The sequence below is a fragment of the Notechis scutatus genome, chromosome 7 (genome assembly GCF_049901735.1).
Source record: "Notechis scutatus isolate UNSWTSFEM ecotype Mainland chromosome 7, rNotScu1.2, whole genome shotgun sequence".
Lineage (NCBI taxonomy): Eukaryota > Metazoa > Chordata > Lepidosauria > Squamata > Elapidae > Notechis > Notechis scutatus.
In genome coordinates this window covers 15,064,981-15,083,306 of record NC_142015.1, presented here as the reverse complement: position 1 = coordinate 15,083,306, position 18,326 = coordinate 15,064,981, and the positions used below count along the sequence as shown (strand labels likewise).

At 42.3% G+C, this 18,326-nt stretch overlaps 1 protein-coding gene across 10 annotated transcripts; it reads right to left on the bottom strand.

The window, feature by feature from the left end:
* Positions 1-1,306: 1,306 nt before the first annotated feature.
* ELMOD3 (ELMO domain containing 3) lies at positions 1,307-17,205 on the bottom strand. 10 transcript variants are annotated; one of them, XM_026671411.2, is made up of 11 exons: positions 16,780-17,205; positions 15,639-15,716; positions 13,702-13,771; positions 10,557-10,622; positions 9,545-9,636; positions 8,471-8,594; positions 7,758-7,880; positions 6,950-7,080; positions 6,563-6,639; positions 5,229-5,356; positions 1,307-2,601 (listed from the first exon to the last, which is right to left on the bottom strand). In XM_026671411.2, the coding sequence occupies exons 2-11, from the start codon at positions 15,711-15,713 to the stop codon at positions 2,381-2,383; spliced, it is 1,107 nt and encodes a 368-aa protein (XP_026527196.1). In that variant the 5' UTR covers positions 15,714-15,716; positions 16,780-17,205; the 3' UTR covers positions 1,307-2,380. The 10 variants fall into 10 exon arrangements, with proteins under 10 accessions (XP_026527196.1, XP_026527192.1, XP_087825850.1 ...); XM_026671407.2 differs by having other exon boundaries at positions 17,087-17,205; XM_087969724.1 differs by having other exon boundaries at positions 8,471-8,699; positions 10,557-10,655; positions 17,087-17,199.
* Between the last annotated feature and the right edge of the window lie 1,121 nt (positions 17,206-18,326).

Below are 18,326 nucleotides of genomic sequence, written 5' to 3'. Positions count from 1 at the left end.
CCTGGCTGTCAGGAATGGATGACCAAACTGGCTTTGCTTTATTATGATGTGGTGATATGAAGCTTTGGAGGTATGCCTCAGTCATCATGGGCGGTTGGCCCAAATGGTTAGACAGTCTTCCTGTGAACACAACTATCAGCCTTAAAAATAAAATGGAATGCTTCCATTGATTGCCTCAAGGCTACGTAAGGGCCCTGGAAATGCTAAACCGTTTACTTGAAGGTAAACCAGAATGGCAGGCACTGTATTGAGGGTTCCATCACAATCTCGCCCATATTATACACAGATGGGTTTTACTGTATTTCTCCCAAGTAATTACAGGTAGCCCTCAATTTAATGATAATTGAGCTCAAACTTTATGTTAAGTGAGAAATTAAGTGGGTTTTGCCCCATTTTACGACCTTTCTCTCCACATTTAGTAAGTTAATCACTGCAGCTGTTAAATTAATAACATGGTCGTTAAGTGAATCTGGTTTCCCCATTGACTTTGCTTTTCAGGTCGCAAAAGGAGATCACATGCCTCTGAGTCATAAATGTGATCTCAAGCTAACATTTTACTTATAGGATCCCTATTCTTTAAGCAAAGCACCGGATAACAATTCAGTCATATTCTCTAGTACTTGCACTGTGATTTGCCTACTGTCTCATGCACCTACCTTTATGTTAAAAACAAATTAGAATCATCAAATCATACTCACCTTGTGTTAAAATAAAATGATGAGAGGGGGCAGGGAGAGAGAGAGGATAGACAGACAAGACAGACAGACAGACAGACATAGCTGGAAGGGATCTTGGAGGTCTTCGAGCCCAACACCCTACCCAAAACTGGAGTCCTTATATTATATCCCAGACAAATGAACATCCAATCTTTTCTTTAAAACCTCCAGCAATGGAGATGCCAGAACTCCAGGTGTGAAGCTGTTCCAGGGATCAATTCTTCTGTCAGGAAATTTCTCCTTAGTTTCAAGTAGGATCTCTCTTTAATGAGGTTCTACCGGTTGCTTCTTGTCCTACCCTCTGGTGCTTGCAGAGTAAGTCAACCCCCTCATCTCTGTGACGGTCCTTCAAATACCAGAAGACAGTCATGTCACCCCTAATCCTTCTCTTTGTTAAACTAGACATACCCAGTTTCTTTAACTGTTCATCATGCAGTTTGGTCTCCAGGACCTCTTATCATAGTTGTTGCTCTTCTCTGCACTCTTTCCAGAGTCTTAGCATCTTTTTTGTAGTCTGGAGATACTTCAAGTCAAAAGTGTTAATTTTTGCAGCTAATTTGAGATTAACAGAACGGACACGCAACCTGGGATTGAAGACAATAAGTTTAATGGGGGCGGGGGGGGGGGAAACACCATCCATAAGGCTTGAATTTTACATCACGGTTGGTACACTGAACAAGACATCCATGTGAATTCTGCATAGCTGAAATGAGTCTCCTAGAACTAGAGAAATGACTATTTAAAGGCTTATTGTGCGGTAACTTTTGTCGCTTTACGAGACACATTTGAAAACTTCACATGCAGTAAATCTATCCTTTCTGGCCGATTATCAAACCCAGAGGCCACCCTAAAACCAAGAGAAGTAGAAGAATGGGAATAAAATAACCTTGGTTTTATCACACAGCCGGAGGCTAAAAAAAAAAACCTGATTTGCCTCATTAATGTAAAGTGCTAGATAACCATTCATAAAAGTAAAATAGCTACGGTGTCATGGCTGGCGGTCTCTCTATCGTTTTCCACAGCTTTCAGTGTGGGTGTCTCAATTTCAGTACAACTTAGTAATATGCATTTGTTTATCTTGTTTCAAGCAAAACGCAGGCCCTGTGGATTGATAAAGTGTCAGGAATAAGCCATCTGGAAATAAATGCCTCCCCCAACTGATAGAAGGACTCAGTTCTTATACATCGAGGTAAAAACGTAACTGAAGCGGGGAGGAACCTAAGCCTGGAGATGCTACAACTCAATTTTTTTAAAAAAAATGACATGAGCTCAGATTTCACAATCCGTAACACATTAATATTTCTTAGCTGGAACATTGGAAGAACATGGCGGAGTGGAGGAGACTGTAATGCTTTTTCATATATCAGATTTACACTCTCCCCACTACAAATTAGTTTTAATGCTACTAACTGGGAAAATCAGATCCTGGCTGGATTGCTTCCCTCTTGAATGAAGCTGCCTGCTTTTTCTCCCAGGCTCCACCCCGAGGGCTCTCATTGTACCTTGTGGCAGCTGCTCTGCCCTACAACCAGAGTCCTGTAGCTCTACTTTAGTAACGTTTCAAGAGCATCAGCCCTCCTCCGAGGCCTCCCTACAGGCTGTAAAGCAACCACCTTTGCTGATTAATCCCATACAAGGATCCTCACGACCGTTCTGGATCCAGATCAACTGTCTTGTGCTTTCTCGGTCGCCAGGTCATCGATGCTAGCGAAATCCAACTCCTTACTGTCAACGGTACCAGAGCTTAAGTTGGGACCAAGAACATCCAAGCTGAAAGCAGGAGCCTGAAAACTATCATCCCCTCCTGCTGCAGAGCTTCCGTTCATGAATGTCTCCATGTGTCTTAGCAGCTGCTTTGGGTTTTTTTTGGCAAAGGCTTCCAATTCTATACAGAGCGGAAAGAAAAAGAAAAACCAGGAAAATTATATCCAATATGAGCCTGCTTTGAAAAATCTCAACATCCAGCATAGAATGAGCATAGGCGGTCCTTGACTTATGACCACAACTGAGCCCAAAATTTCCATTCCAATTTTTAAGAGAGTTGCACCCCATTTTGCAACCTTTTTGCCAGCTATTAAGCAAATCACTGCAGTTGTTAAGTGAACCATGCAGTTGTTAAGCAAATCCGGCTTCCCCCCGTGACTTTGCTTGTCAGAAACCGGCTGAGAAGGTTACAAATAGTGATCATGTAATTCCAGGATGTTGCAATGGCCATAAGTAGGAAAACTAGTCATAAGTCACTTTTTCAGTGCTGTTGTAACTTTGGTCACTAAGTGGATGGTTGTTAAGTCAAGAAATGTGTGCTTCTGGTTTATAAGAAAAGCTACTGCTATATAGCTCTTTCCAATTTAGCATCCTTCTGATATATGAGATTGTAATCCAATTAATCCTAGCCACAAGCCCAAGCGTCATGAATTTCTGAGATTATAGTCCAAGGATGGAATTGCGGGCTAAATTCTATAAAGAATAGAATAGAAGAGAGAAGAGAGAAGAGAGAAGAGAGAAGAGAGAAGAGAAGAGAAGAGAAGAGAAGAGAAGAGAAGAGAAGAGAAGAGAAGAGAAGAGAAGAGAAGAGAAGAGAAGAGAACAAAATAACAGAGTTGGAAGGGACCTTGGAGGTCTTCTAGTCCAACCCCCTGCTCAGACAGGAAACCCTATTCCATTTCAGACAAAGGGTTGTCCAATCTCTTCTTAAAAACTTTCAGTGTTGGAGCATTTACAACTTCTGGAGGAAATTTGTTCCACGGATTAATTGTTCTAACTATCAGGAAATTTCTCCTAAGCTCTAGGTTGCTTTTCTCCTTGATTACTTTCCAATCACTGCTTCTTGTCCTGCCTTCAGGTGCTTTGGAGAATAGCTTGACCCCCTCCTTCTCTGTGGCAACCCCTGAGATATTGGAACACTGCTATCATGTCCCTCCTAGTCCTTCTTTTCACTAGACATACCCAATTCCAGCAACCGTTCTTTATATGTTTAGCCTTCAGTCTTCCCCTAATCATCTTTGTTGCTCTTCTCTGCACTTGGGTATGTTAAACTTAAAGAAGGAAAGGCTAAAAGGAGACACTATAGCAGTCTTCCAATACTGGGCCAACATCAAGGAGAATTTTCCATGGTATCTGATGACAGGACAAGAATCAATGTGTGGAAGCTTCTCCTTGTGAGAAACTTGGTAAACGTAAAGATGTCCCTGTTCAGTCATGTCCAACTCTAGGGCTTGTCTGAAGACATTTTCCATGGTCATGTGGCCAGCATGATTACATACCAAAGGCACACAGAATGCTGTTACCTTCCACCAGTGGTACCTATTTATCTACTCACATTTGCATGCTTTCGCACTGCTAGTTGGGCAGGAGCTGGAGCAGGAACAGGCACTCACTCCATTGCACAATGCTTGGGTCTCGAACCCAGACTGTCAGCTCTCAATCTGACAAGCTCAGCATTTTTTAACCCCTGAGCCTCAACCAAGAATAAGGAGGGATTTTCTTGGCCATGAGAACTATTAATCAGTGACGCAATCTGCCTCCTGGATTAATGGCTGCTCCATTTGGTTTTCAAGCAAAGATTGGACAGCCACTGGCCTGAAGATTCCTGTCCTAGGTGTGTGGGGGGTTGATCTAGAAGACTGTAGAATCATCCCTATGATTCTATGATAACAACAAGAAGTGAAGATATAAGATAAGGCACTTCTTTTGTTTTCCACTTCTGGGTTGTTGTGCTATGGTGCCTCCTGTCAATCTTAGTTTTGACAGTATTGTCCAAGAGTGTCTGGAGTAGAATCTAGGAATTAAATGAAAATTGCTTCCCTTTTGTTCCAATCAGAAGCAGCTATGGCTAGGGAAACATTTAGCAGCACATGGCACAGAAAGCAGCAAACTATGAAATGATCAACCCAACAATTATATCTTCATTCTCAAAGAAGGGAAAATAAATAAATGAGCCCTGCATACCATTTTAATCACTGAATACACGTAGAATGGATAGAAAATGAATTGCATCTCACTCAATTAACCACCTAGGCATTTCTAAGTCATGTGTCAGCCCTAATATGTGTCTATTCAAACCATAAACCAACACAAGTTATTCAAATGAGATGGATGCTCAAACGTTGGCTTGATTTGCCTAATGAACTCCAGATATGGAATCTGTAATTGCTTGATGGGAAGTGGTTATAGGTAGTTCTCAAGCTACGACCATAATGGAGCCTTGTCCATTGCGGTCGTAAGTCGTGACAATCTTAAAGCGCATCATTCACATGACCAACAATATTTTTGCAGCAGTTGTTAAGGGAACGCTGCGGTTATTAAACAAACCCATTGTTTACCCCAATCCTTGGGTTAGGAGTCTTTGAGGGTCATTTTCATGTCTATGTTTGTCTGCCTATTGCAAGAAAAGTCTGTGTCCGGTGGGACTGGAAACCATATTGCTGAAGCTTTCTATGGAGGAATGCATTAATATTAAGAGCACATCATGTCAATTCTGTTGATTTTCAGAACAAAACCAGAGCAACCCACCTTTTAGAATAAAACCAGAATCAGAAATGGTCTTTTGCTGGGTTTTCCAGATGTTGAAAAGCCGTAAAAATACAGCCACGTACAAATCGTTGAGCACTGCAATGACCTGCTGCCTTCGATTGCATTCTCTGAAAAAGACACGTTACAAAATATTTACATCCACCACCACCTCCCTATCAGTAGGACACACTCCAAAGCAGGGGTGGGATTCAACCGGTGATTATGTTTTGCGCGTGCATGCACGCTGTGCACGCATGTAATACACCTAAAGCTGTGCCACCCGGACAGCTGATAAGCGCTGTGCACAGGTGTGCAGCGTTTGAAAATCCTCTTCTTTCCTTCTTTTTCAACCTCAGCTGTGCCGCGCAAAGCAGCTCAGGTTGAAAAACCAGGAAATAAAGGTCAGGTAAGAGCCCAGGCAGGTGGGTGGGCCAAACAGCAGCAGACACAGAACCGGTTCTGTGTCTGCTGCTCTTCAGAGCTACCGGTTCTGTAGAGCCGGACAGAACCGGTAGCATCCCACCCCTGCTCCAAAGGCTTAATCTTCCTTGAGCTGTTTGGGTCCTTCTCTCTTTTTCTGAAATATACTTTGTGCTTTAGAACTTCCCTTCAGGCCTGTTGCCCATAGATGGCGTTGTTTGGCTACGTAAAAATTCACATTTGCTTCACTGAGTACTAGATGTGGAAAATACATAGGCAGAGGCTTATTTTTAAGAGCAGGAAGACTTAAAGGACAGACTTGTACTCTAAACAAACGATAAGAGATCATTTTCCTTTGGGCTGTCAGCTGGTTTAAGAATCCTTTTACTGATAATAAATTAAATAAGTTACCCTATGGTCACACGATCAAAATCCAGATGTTTGACAACTGATTCATATTTATGACGGCTGATGTGTCCCGGAGGTCATGTGATCCCCTTTGGGGACCTTCTGACTAGCAAAATCAATGGGGAAGCCAGTTTCACTTAACAGTCCCGTTACTAACTTAACAAATGCAATGGCAAGAAAGGTCGTAAAATGGGGTACACTCATTTAACAAATGCTTCACTTAGCAACATAAATTTTGGGCTCAATTGTGGTCGTAATTCAAGGATGACCTGTATTACAGCTAACAACTTAGCTGAAGGATCAATGCATTGAAAGCTCACAAAGGCACAGAGAGATCCATGACTATGGCATGCATGATGCTGATATAATATCTGATGTCATTACATTAAAAGCTCTGGTTACATACATGTATTGTGGCACAGTATGTCATGTCACAGCACAGGCATGACATCATCATATGTCCCATCAACGCCTCTGCAAATATCCAAAACCCATGATGAGCTCACCTGGAAAGGCGTTCTTCCCTCAAAACCTGAATGACAATACGGGTAATATTGATAGACATCACACAGAAAGGAAAATTCTGGAAAAGAAACAAAAGCTACATTTTAAAAAGTGCCCTGCCTATAACAGACTCAAAACTCAATTCCTTTGGCTTTACTAGAGATATAAAAAAAAAACAGCTGGCATGTTTCAAATCAGTGTTTATCGAACTTGGCAAGTTTAAGCTGGGTGGATTTCAACTCCCAGAATTCCATCCAGCTTCAACTTGCCAAGTCTGAAAAACATTGTTTTAAATGATCAGCCTGAAAGGTTTTGTTCTCAATATGTACATAACAGCTGCTCTTTAAAAAGAAAATCTGCACAGAGATGAGAAAAATGAGGCAACATACCTGAACCTCATGATGGGACAACTTAAAAATTTCTCGAGCTACAGGTAATATCCGGGAATCCATCACAAAATAAAGTGTTTGCATCAATCCTAGCAGCCCTGCTCCACGTAGGTCTGTGCTGGGATCCATTCCTTAAGGGTAGAAGATACACAGAGGCTGTCACACCAAGAAATGGTCTTGCATGTATTAAGCAAACTTCCAGGCAGTAAATTGCTCAGACACTTAAGGCAATGCTGAAATTAAAGTTGTATAATGAAAACTTTGTGCTCTTCCTCACGAGTTGGTAATGAAATACAGCTGCAAAAACTGGACCCAGCTGTAGAAATTGCCTATTAATTATTCTATAAAGCTATAAGAGATCAAGAGTTAGTGTGCTGTAAGAAGATAGCTTGCATGTATGTATGGGATGATTTGGGGGTTGTGTTTAGTTTAAATGTTTTTGTTCAAATAAGTAGGTTGATAGGTAGGAAGTAAGGAAGATGCGAAAGTTGCTTACCTACCCAGCAGGGGGATTCAAACAGTGATTTTGGAGGTGAGTAAGAGGGGAAATCAGCAAATCTGCATTCCCTAACACTCCTACAAATGCTCTGGTGACCACTTGCACTGGCCCTCTTGAAATCTATGCGCTGAAGGGGAACAAATCAATGTTGTGATGTTGGTGCACAAAAAAAAGCATAGTGTCAGGGTTCTGGATAACTTCAAATGGCCAACAGGTGCACTCTTTGTCCCAAAGTCCATGAACGAGAGTGAAACAAGGCTCAGGTATATATTTGCTCAAGCAAAGACTCTTGTTCTACACTCAGCGTACCTTGAAATCCAAGATCTTCCCAGTGGGCTCCATAGCGGGCACAATCAAATCGGGAGCCAGTTAGTTTCTTGTAAACAGTTTGCAAGATCCTCATGTGCACTTTTTCATTATTATCCAAACCACCTGTACAGGGAAAGGCCCATTAAGTCCTCTACATAAGTGAGCACAAGATAGTTGGCCTATCACTTTGTTGTTTCTATGTACACTGAAAGCCTATGCACCAGAGACAAATTCCTTGTGTGTCCAATCACACTTGGCCAATAAAGAATTCTGTCCTGTCCTGTCCTGTTTTTCTATCCTATCCTATCCTATCCTATTCTATTAATTCTACCCTACCCTACCCTACTCTATTCTATACTTTGGGGTCCTTGATGCTCTCTGAGCTTAGTTGTTTTCTTGCAGGCATTTCATTACCCAACTAGGTAACATCTTCAGACCATTGGTGATGTTACCTAGTTGGGTAAAGAAACCTCTGTACCTGTACTGAAAAGTGAAATAAAACGGGACGATAAGACTTAAGGACTCCAAGGGGCCTATCATTGCATTATCCACAGAAGACAGCAATGTTTTGTCACTCTTCTAGCAAACTTTCCTAATGTCCCCTAAACTTGAACTCCTGACTAGAGACAGTAAGGAAGTTGCTGTGAAACTGCTGCTGGCTAATGAACGAGGAGAGAGATTGGCTTGTGTTCATTTTCAGAAGCAATACTCACACTGGGCAATGGCCAAAGCCAAGTCTCTCTCGCTCTGCAGCTGCTGCTGAAGACGAGGAGGACCAAAAAGGAAATGGGCCATGGCAGCCAGGCCTCTCCTTTGGATGGTTGGCCGAATCTTCTTCTGGAAGAAGGAAAAATGAAAGGTGGAAGCATCGCAGGTGCTGAGAAACCTACTCCTGCAGGGAGGACAGCAACGCCACAGCATCCTCCTCAAGTGGCAGGGACACTGAACAAAGAATGGATAAGGGAGATGGGCGGCATAAAGTTTAATAAACAAACATAAATAAAAACTACTCTTGTGTCTCTGAACGAGTAGGGCTCCTTTTCAGAGGTGTTACTATCCGAGATAGACAGACTCTGAAAGTGGCTCATGTTACACAGTGGATTCTCAGGTCCAGCTTATGGTCACTCACTCACTGGCCTGGAAAATTGCCACACTCAATCCCAAATCAGCTGGAACACTGAGGCACAAGCAGTTCTTTAAAATACACAGAGACCCAGTGAATTTGAAATAGCAAACTTTTACTGATATATTTTTGCTCTTACACACACACACACACAAACGCATACACATACGCACGTACACACTAATCCAGCATCCACTACTAGGCTGCCAGGCACTAGCCAGAGAGACAGAAACTGCCAAGTCTGGGATCCAAAAATGATTCAAAAAGACTGGACTGGCTTCAGGACCTCTATTTATCCCCCAGAGTTGGTGGGGAAGGGGGCTTGCCACGTGTTCAAGCCTAACTTTTGCCCTTTTGTTCCGTTAACGACTCGGGCCCCTTTCCCTGAGGGAACTTTTCCTGGCTTTGTCCACCCTGCTTACATGCCTTCGCCACTTTTCAGTATGGTGGCTTTGGCCTAGTCTCACACTTGCAGCTACTTCTACAAGTTCTGTCAGTTTGGGTCCTGGCTGAGTTAGACTACTCCATCCACACATTATGAAACTACTTCAAGTCATATGAACGTATTCATTGCTACCCTAAGGGCCACATAGGAATTGTCTTCGGTCCCTAAAATATTTACGGAGCAGGACTGCTACATCCATCCTAGATGATGGATACCTACCCTACAGTCAGAGAGGTCTGCTGTTTGGAAATACTGCAGTGCCTCATTGAAAGAAATCAAAGGTATCGGGCCGAGAGGTTTCTCCACAATGCCTGCAAGCAAAGAAAGAAAGAGGATTTGATTTGGATGTCCCTGCTCCTTCCAGAAGAAGAACAAAGCATCTTACAGTGTTTGAGGGGAGAAAAGATTAGCCACTAATGCAATGAGTTACAACTATTTGAATTTTCCAAATGGGTCTCTCCAAACTGGAACAGCTCATGATACATACAAGTAATCCTTGGCTTATGAACACAATTGGGATCAGAATCTCCATTGCTGAGTGATGCCCAATTTTACGACCTTTTTTGCCACGGTTATTAAGCGAATCACTGCAGTCATTAAGTGAATTGCGTGGTTGTTAAGCAAATCTGGCTTCTCCCTTTGACACTGCATGTCGGAAGTTGGCAGGAAAGGTCACAAATGGGGATCAACCATTGTAAATATACATGCTTATTACCAAGCGTGTGAATTTTGGTCATGTGACTGCAGGGATGCTTCAATGGTTCGAAGTGTGAGGATCCGTTGTAAGTCAATTCTTTCAGTGCCACTGTAATTTTGAATGGTGGCTAAACAAATGATTGTAAGTTGAGGACTACCTGCATAATTCAATGTACACATAAAGTATTGAGTGGGAAACTTTAATTGTCTCTATGTATATATACACACAAACGCATATCCTTTTTATACCATCATTTTTAAAACATAACTTTGTTTATACATTTTTAATCCTTATTATGCTTACTGTCTTGTTTAGGGATGGTTTTCTTGCTGAGTATCCTTTTTCTACTCCACTCTGCACTCCTTCCCAGACTGAGCAATATCAGAATAAAATAAGTCAGTTAGACAAACTGGTGGCCTTTGTATTATATGTGGCCACCCATAATGGTAGCATTATGGTGGGTAGCACAATTAAAATTCAACTCAGAACAGATTCCAATAGGGAGTAAAATGATACAGTACTTATTTTCCATACCTCCTGGATGGATGCTTGCTATGTTGTCCCATTCTTCACGGACTCGTAGTACCTCCTCCGAAATATCTTGCAAGGGGAAAACAAGATGACATACCAGAACTACACACTTCAGAATCACTTCCAAAGCAGCTCAATTAAGAGGCGTGAAAGTTAATTAGTTTAGTTAGTTTACTTTATTGTCATTGCACCTGTACAACGAAATCAAACACCATCTTCAGGGCACATCATGACCATGAAAATAAACACACACATCCTTCACTCTTCACACATTGAACCGAAAACCCCTGACATCACACCAACACTGCACTATACAGTAGAATTCAATAGAGCTACTGCCCTGGGATAGAAGCTGTTTTTCAGCCTATTTGTCCTTGTTTTATTATCCTATACCGTCTGCCAGGTGGTAATAGTTCAAAAAAAGGGGTGCCAAGGATGAGATGGATCTTTGAGAATGTTTTGAATTTTCTTAAGGCAGTGGGAGCTATAAGGCTCTTCCAAAGAGGGGAGAGGGCAACCAATGATCTTCTGGGCAATGACTTTAACCCTCTGGAGTGCTTTCCTATCTGCCACTGTGCAAATTGGCAAGCCATACAGAGGTCCAGTAAGTTAAGATACTCTCCCTGGTGCAGCGGTAGAAGGTCACCAGCAGTTTTTCATTCAGTTGTTGTTTCCTGAGAAGTCTCAGGTAGTATAATCTCTGCTGGGCCCTTTTGACCAGGGCTGCAATGTGAGCACCCAGGTCAGGTCCTCTTTTATGGTAACACCCAGAAACTTAAAACTGGCCACTTGTTCCATTCGGTCTCCATTGATAAGCAAGGGCTGGATGTCTGATCTGTTCCTTCTATAGTCCACTCTAAACTCCTTGGTCTCATTGGTGTTGAGGACCAAGTTATTGTCTCCACACCACGAAAGCAACCGGTCTAGCTCATCTCGGTAGGCAGACTCATCCCCCCGAGATGAGTCCCACCACTGTTGAAAGATAATTCCATTTTTCTTTTAAAGAAAAAATCTAGGTGTGACTTTACAAAGGAATTACTGAGTCTGTTATGTGCACTTCTATAAACTGTCCAGTTTGGTACAGCAACTAAACAGACAGGTATAGACACCAAGGGAAAGTTAAGCATGGAGAATGAACAACTGAAACCAGTCTGCCTTCCATAGAAGACTTGTATGTTGTGTGGGTCAGAAGAAGGGCTGAGAAAATATCTACAGACCCCTCACCTCCTGGAGGGGTCTGTAGATAAACTGTTTCAACTCCTTCCCTTGGGATGGCGATATGGGGCCTTGCATGCCATCACTCAGCTGAACATTCAATTTGCCCAGTGCTTCTTAATGTCTGTATTATTATTATTATTAATTATTATTATTATCATCATCATCATCATCATCATCATCATCATCATCATCATCATCATCATCTCTTTTGTACCACAGACAAATTCCTTGTATGTTTAATCAAATTGGCCAAAATAAAGTATTCAATTCAATTTAATTCAGCCCCAGGCACTATACAGCAGCTCCATTTTATTCTTCTAAATTACCCAACCGTAGAGGTGGATTCTCAAACAGAAAGCATCTGAAACTGACAGGTAGAAATAATACTAACTATGAAAACCCTAACCTTCCCCTGCAGGGAGGTAAATGGCTACTGCTGGGTAAGAGGAGTAAGGAGTAAGGGATTGCAAGAGTGGTGTCAGCCTTCAAGATCTTCTGCTACTGCTTTGCTTTGGCTGCCATAAGTAACGGGGGGAGGAGGGGGGAATTGTCTGGGAAGAGAGCTGGAGGTGTTACATTCTTGTGTTGTGTAAATGAGGAGTGTGGGGGGAGTATAAATTCCTGCTTTTAGGTTTCTATTTCTCGCTTAGCTTTCTTTTCTCTGCACGGCTGCAAATCTTTATCAAAATATGCCAAGGTCAACGGACAGAGGCCTCATCACCACCTGAAGATGTCCACATGATCATATCCAGAACTTTTAATTGGAAGAATCTTTTGAACTTTGGGGGGTGGGAACAATTCCATCACTTTGTATATGTGGTCTGCGCGCCTAATTTCTCAGATTCAGAATTTTACCTGATGCTACCATTTCATTTTTCAGTAAAAGAATTCTTTTCTCTAATCTATGGAGTCTAAGTATTTCTTTCTTGGATTTTGAATGGAGCACAGACTGACAAGTGGCTTGACAGTGGCTGTCAGAGAAAGTTGAAAATGAAGATCTCATAACTGCAACATCAGCAGAGCAGCAAGCAGTAGCAAAGAAGCAGTCACAGCTTCCCCAAATTTCATTCCCACAGGAGTCATGGGTCCCAGATTTAGGGCACATTTTGCAACTTAGCCCATTTAAGATACTTTGGTTCAACAATTGTGGCCATATGAGGTACCATTTTGCCTAGCTAAAGGTGGTGACAATGAGAGTTTTAGTAGTTTTATGCCCTAAAACAGTTAGAATCCACCTTTATAATTAATGTCATTTTTAAGAACACCATAAAAACCATAACTCTGCCTGTCAGCCAATCTCAATTCAACCTTTACTGACTTTCATGCAGAATTTAAAGGAGTATTTGACTCTAGATACAGTTATAAATGAGAAGCAGATGAAGCTACTTAAATTTCTGGGAGATCTAAAACCCGTTATCTCAGTGACTTCAAAGGCGTATGATCCTGCCACAGTTCCTTAGAAGTAGAGTACAAAACAGCTTCAAGCTTGAAAAGATGTTTGAAGAACGATTTACATGCAGAATCACACCAAATTTTTCCAGTAAAGTTGGAACAAGTCCTTTTGAAAGTGAAATGTTTTGCAAGTCCCTGCTCTTCAATATTTCACATCATCCAAAATGCAACAGAATCCAAAGACAATAATTAAAATTCCTCCTGATATTCATGGGGCTGAATGCCAATAGTGTCCCAACTGAGACCTGGCTCTTTAACCTGGGACTTGTGTTAGGATGGTTGGGGTTCTTGTAGGATATGTTTGGTTATGTGGATGTTGTTAGCAAAACTCACCATCTCTTCTTCTTTATTCCTTTTCTTTTTCTACCCTTTATTAATTTTCTATTTTCTTTGCTTTTATTGTATACCATGCAGAATTAGTTTGGAGTTGGGCAGTGCCTAAACTGAATAAATTAGATCAAATTAATTGGGTCTTTACCTGATTCCTTAAAATCACTGGGGGTTGCTGATAGAGACTGCAGGAGTCCATTCTGTTTCAATGCAGAAATCTGAAAGAGGGAGAGGTGAGGATTCTTCAGGGTGCAAAGCAGGATGGACTACATATTAAATTCCAGTAAGCTGGTTTATTGTTCATGCCTATATACCAGAATCTAGCCAACTAACATTCAGATGAAATTGGTGCTAATAGTAGAATAGTAGAATTCACAACCCTGCTTGTGGGAAGTAAGGACTCCTGGCTGATTCCTCTCTTGATTTCATCCCGAGGCTCTGCCTCTCCTTCTCCTCTAAATGTGAAGAACCCAAACTTTTCATAACTTATCCGCAAGACCTTTCCGAGGCCAATAACTCACAAAGTGATTTCATGTCACTGCTTCAGAGCTCGTAACATCCCAACCTTTTCTGTCAATGCACATTTTTAGTAAGAAGTAAAAAGTCACAAAGTAGTCATGTTCCTCAGATTAACCTGTTTAATTTTTACTATAATCACCCAACGTGCTTAATACAAGGTTAACACAAATACAGTTTACTCAATTAACCTGATTTTCTGGCTTCACCCACCAAACTAAACAAGTGTTTCTCAATCTTGGCAGTTTTAAGACGGGTGGACTTCAACTCCCAGAATTCCTCAGCTAGCATGGAATCAAACATGGGGCCTCAAAATTTCAGCAGCGGGGTTGCTTGCATATAGGGAATCCTAAACTATGTGTAAAGGTGCATACTGTCATATTAAAAGGCCGTTTATAATAAACAAAAATACAAACCTGATGAAATGATGTTTCTGTCAGAGAGGATTAAAAATTAGATATATGGGTGAAGAAATAGGAGCTGTTTGGCTCAAGTCCCTAGCAGCTAATATCTGTACTCTGGAGAAAGGAAATGGAACAATTTCCTCTTTTAAAGAAACATGCAGACACAAAAAAGCCGTATTTCCTTTCTTTCCACAATGTTACATTGAACAAAAGACTCAGTTTCAGATTTGGTAACTGATCCCTAATCTGAGTTTTTATTTTAGTGTTTTAGAGGTTGGCATGAGTGAAAATAGGGTTATGGGATGCCCCTCAACTCTATCTCTTACTGTCATTTGAGCAAGAGAAACTGTGTCATATTTGCACAATATTTGGATTTAATAAAAGACTGCATCCGTGTCTGTGAACTGTGGTTAAATCCTGAGAAACCTGAATGCACGTTGGTTCTTATAATGGAGTGTAAAGCCTTGTAGGAAGTTAGCACCCACCCCTCTCCTAGAAAAATGAAATATCCTGGGAAATATTAAAAAGGCAGAATATTTCCCCTAAAAAGAGTAGAAACTCAGAAGCAGAAACTCACCCACACCTTTGTTAATGGGTGGGCCATTAAGGCCTGGGCCAGAGTAGTTTACATAACAAAGATCTCCAGGTAAAGCTATAGCAATTGCCCAAAGCCCTTTTCATTACATCATCATCCAGCAAGGCTCAACCAAGCTTGGGACTCAGGGCAGCCTACAGAGTTGCCCCTACATGGCCCCATGGGAGTCTGACAACCAATCAGAACACAAGCTCAAATTCAAATCTCAACAGAGGGTATAAAACCAGGCACTTTCAGCCCTCCTCCTTCTTCTTGATTTTTCTCTTTTCCCCTTGGAGCATGTGATCATCCATTTCACTTTGGAGCTCCAAGCCATGTGGTCCTGTCCACCATTAAACCATCTTTCCAAGCAGCCTCCATGTTTCCAGTGTCTTTTTCCCCACTTGGAACTGAACCCAGAAGGATAATTCTTCCAACAGGCTGTTCAGACCCTGCTTGTGGGAGCATTTCCCAATAATGTTTCCTAAATTTACGTCCTCCACCCACAGCCAGCTATACCCCCAATGATCGTAGCCACCAGGAGTAGTGTATGAAGAAAGACGGTTAGACCTTAATGACCAGTATACTCACATGCACAACTTTGTAAACTGGATAGGTAATTGCTTGTGTTTCATGCTGGCAGTTGTTTATGCTGCACTGGTTCATCCCCTAATGGAAACAATGAAATCAGAGTCACCAGGGAAAGCAGGATCATTTCTCAAATCCCAAAGGTACTTTTCCTTCTGCAAAGGAACAAGAAATTCAGCTCCACCGTGCACAGAACTACCTGCATCAATTGCAACTGAGCAACCCATTTTTTCCCCATAATCATGGAAGGTGTGATTCCAGAATTACTGCTATGTAAAACTGCCTATGTGTTCCATATCTCCTTCCAATTATTACAGAATATTCCATTTTCCCTACAACAAAGAGCTCGCACCAATCTTTCAGGTAGCCTGTCCCTTATGGGACAAAAACAGCAGGACCCCAATTGCATCCTGATTCAGGTGACCCTGAGGGCACAGATAAACCCCCAAGTGGCCTCAAAAAGCTCTCAGAGAGTGCTAATGACCAGATGACTGCAAAGAAATGCAATCCTTCCATCCATCCCCACCACGATCCTATCAGAACCTATCCTTCCATCTCCCAGAACTGATGAAGCTTCTTGGATGAGAAGCAAAATGTTTTCTTCTTCCTCAAGGAAAATACAGTCCAGTTGCCTTTTGAAGAAAAAAAGCACCTTTGAGACGACGACGATGACTGAGAATCTCCACAGACAGCAGGACCTGAAGTTCTAATTTGGAAATGCATCATCTCATTTGAAGGTTCTTTGGGGATTTTTTTTTTAATTTTTCTTTTTGGTAAAAGTCGGGCAGCTGCAGCTTTCCACGCCCACCGACAGAACTTCCAATTGCTCTGGTTGGAAGGTCCTAAGAGGGAACTCCATAGCTGGCTTGGGGAACCCATCCAGGTTGCCAGAATGTCCCACTGAGTTGTGATGCATCTAAATTACAGCCTGGAGGCAAACGGATGTTTGCTGTTACACTACAAAAGGCCAGAAGGGATTAGAAGCAAAGGTGCCCGGGATGAATGAATAGCTGGTAGCTCATCTTGGTCAGTGGTGGAAGCAGCTTTCCAGGTGAAGAAAAGGCCACCTGAGATTTGAACCCTCCCTGTAACCCACTTCCTTCTTTAGGTCCACAATAATATTTTTTTTTTGAAAAAGACTCACCTTTTATAGGTCCTTCTACAAAGCCATCTCATCACGACAGAATCCACCACCACCCCAATAAAAAAACACCATTCCCACGACCTCCTGTCCCAGAGGGGCTTCCTTTGTGCCCTCTCTCAACAACCCCCAACTCACTAGCCCTTCCGCCTAAATTTTCTCGCTACACCTGCCAGCTGCCCAGGCTCTCTTCCTCCCCGTGCACGCATCTGCAGACACGTGTCAACAGGTTCCCACATTCCCAGACCCGTTGTTCTTCCCACGGTTCTCCCCAGAGTCCCCTATTGCCTTTCTCCCCCTCGTCACGCACCCACGGAGGTGTCATTCCTGAACAGCTGGACCGAACCCGGGTTTTAAGTCCGCCGTTTTTCCTCCAATCTGGGTTCTGTTGCTAACATTCCCTCCCCCGCTCGTAACGCCCACAGGAGCAAAAAGCGTAGGCGCGCCGCTTTGCATTCTGGGAAGCGTAGTCCGAGTTTAGCTCGGGACAGGAAAGCTCGCTCCGTTCGCCCTGCTTGATGGCAAAGGCAGCGCTGGGAAGGAAAAGAGGAAAGAAAGCAAGGGGCTGAGCCGTGGGGAGCATGCATGAGGTTTAAGTGGGTTTGCACCGAAGTGATTCCCATAGCTCGCGTCCAAACCTCGCCTTAATAAGCCGCAGGAGAGTTTTAGTTTCGGGGCTCCGCTACGTTGCGCTGAAAAGGGAATCTCTAATGTCTATGGAGTTTTTCAGTCACCCAGGTCGTGGTTGTCCCAGAAGTGCTTTTCCAAAAGGCAACAGGACTTTCTTGGGTTTTTCTTTGAAAACGTTTCGCTTTCATCCAAGAAACTTCTTCAGTTGAACAGGAGAGGGAAGGGAAGGGACTTTGGGAATCGCTGGTGATTTTGATCCTTTGGATCCGTCTGCACCCAGGTATCTTCCAATTCATCTGGAAGATTTTCTGCGTGTTCAAAAATGGCACTTGCTAGAGATCAGGAAGTCTTCCACCAGGAGGATTCTTTATTTTTTTTTGTCAATTGCTTACAAGATAATAGGTATAAGTATATACATAGTTATGAATACATGAAATGGGTACATATAAGAAAAATAAAAGAAACTATAGGACAGGAACGGTAGGCACATTGGTGCGCTTATGCACGCCTCCTACAGACCTCTTAGGAAAGGGGTGAGGTCAATAGTAGACAGTCTAAGGTTAAAGTTTTTGGGGTTTGGGGAAGAAACCACAGAATCAGGTAGAGTATTCCAGACATTGACCACTCTGTTGCTGAAGTCGTATTTCCTGCAATCAAGTTTGGTGCGGTTTACCTTGAGTTTGTATCTATTGTGTGCTCTTGTATTGTTATGGTTGAAGCTGAAGTATTCATTGACAGGTAGGACATTGCAATGTATGATTTTATATACTATACTTAGATCGGACTGAAGGCGGCGTAGTTCTAGGTTTTCTAGGTCTAGAATTTCAAGTCTGGTGGCATAAGGTATTCTGCAATGAGTAGAGGAGTGGAGAACTCTTCTTGTGAATATGGACTGTGTTAATATGGACTTCCGGTTTGCA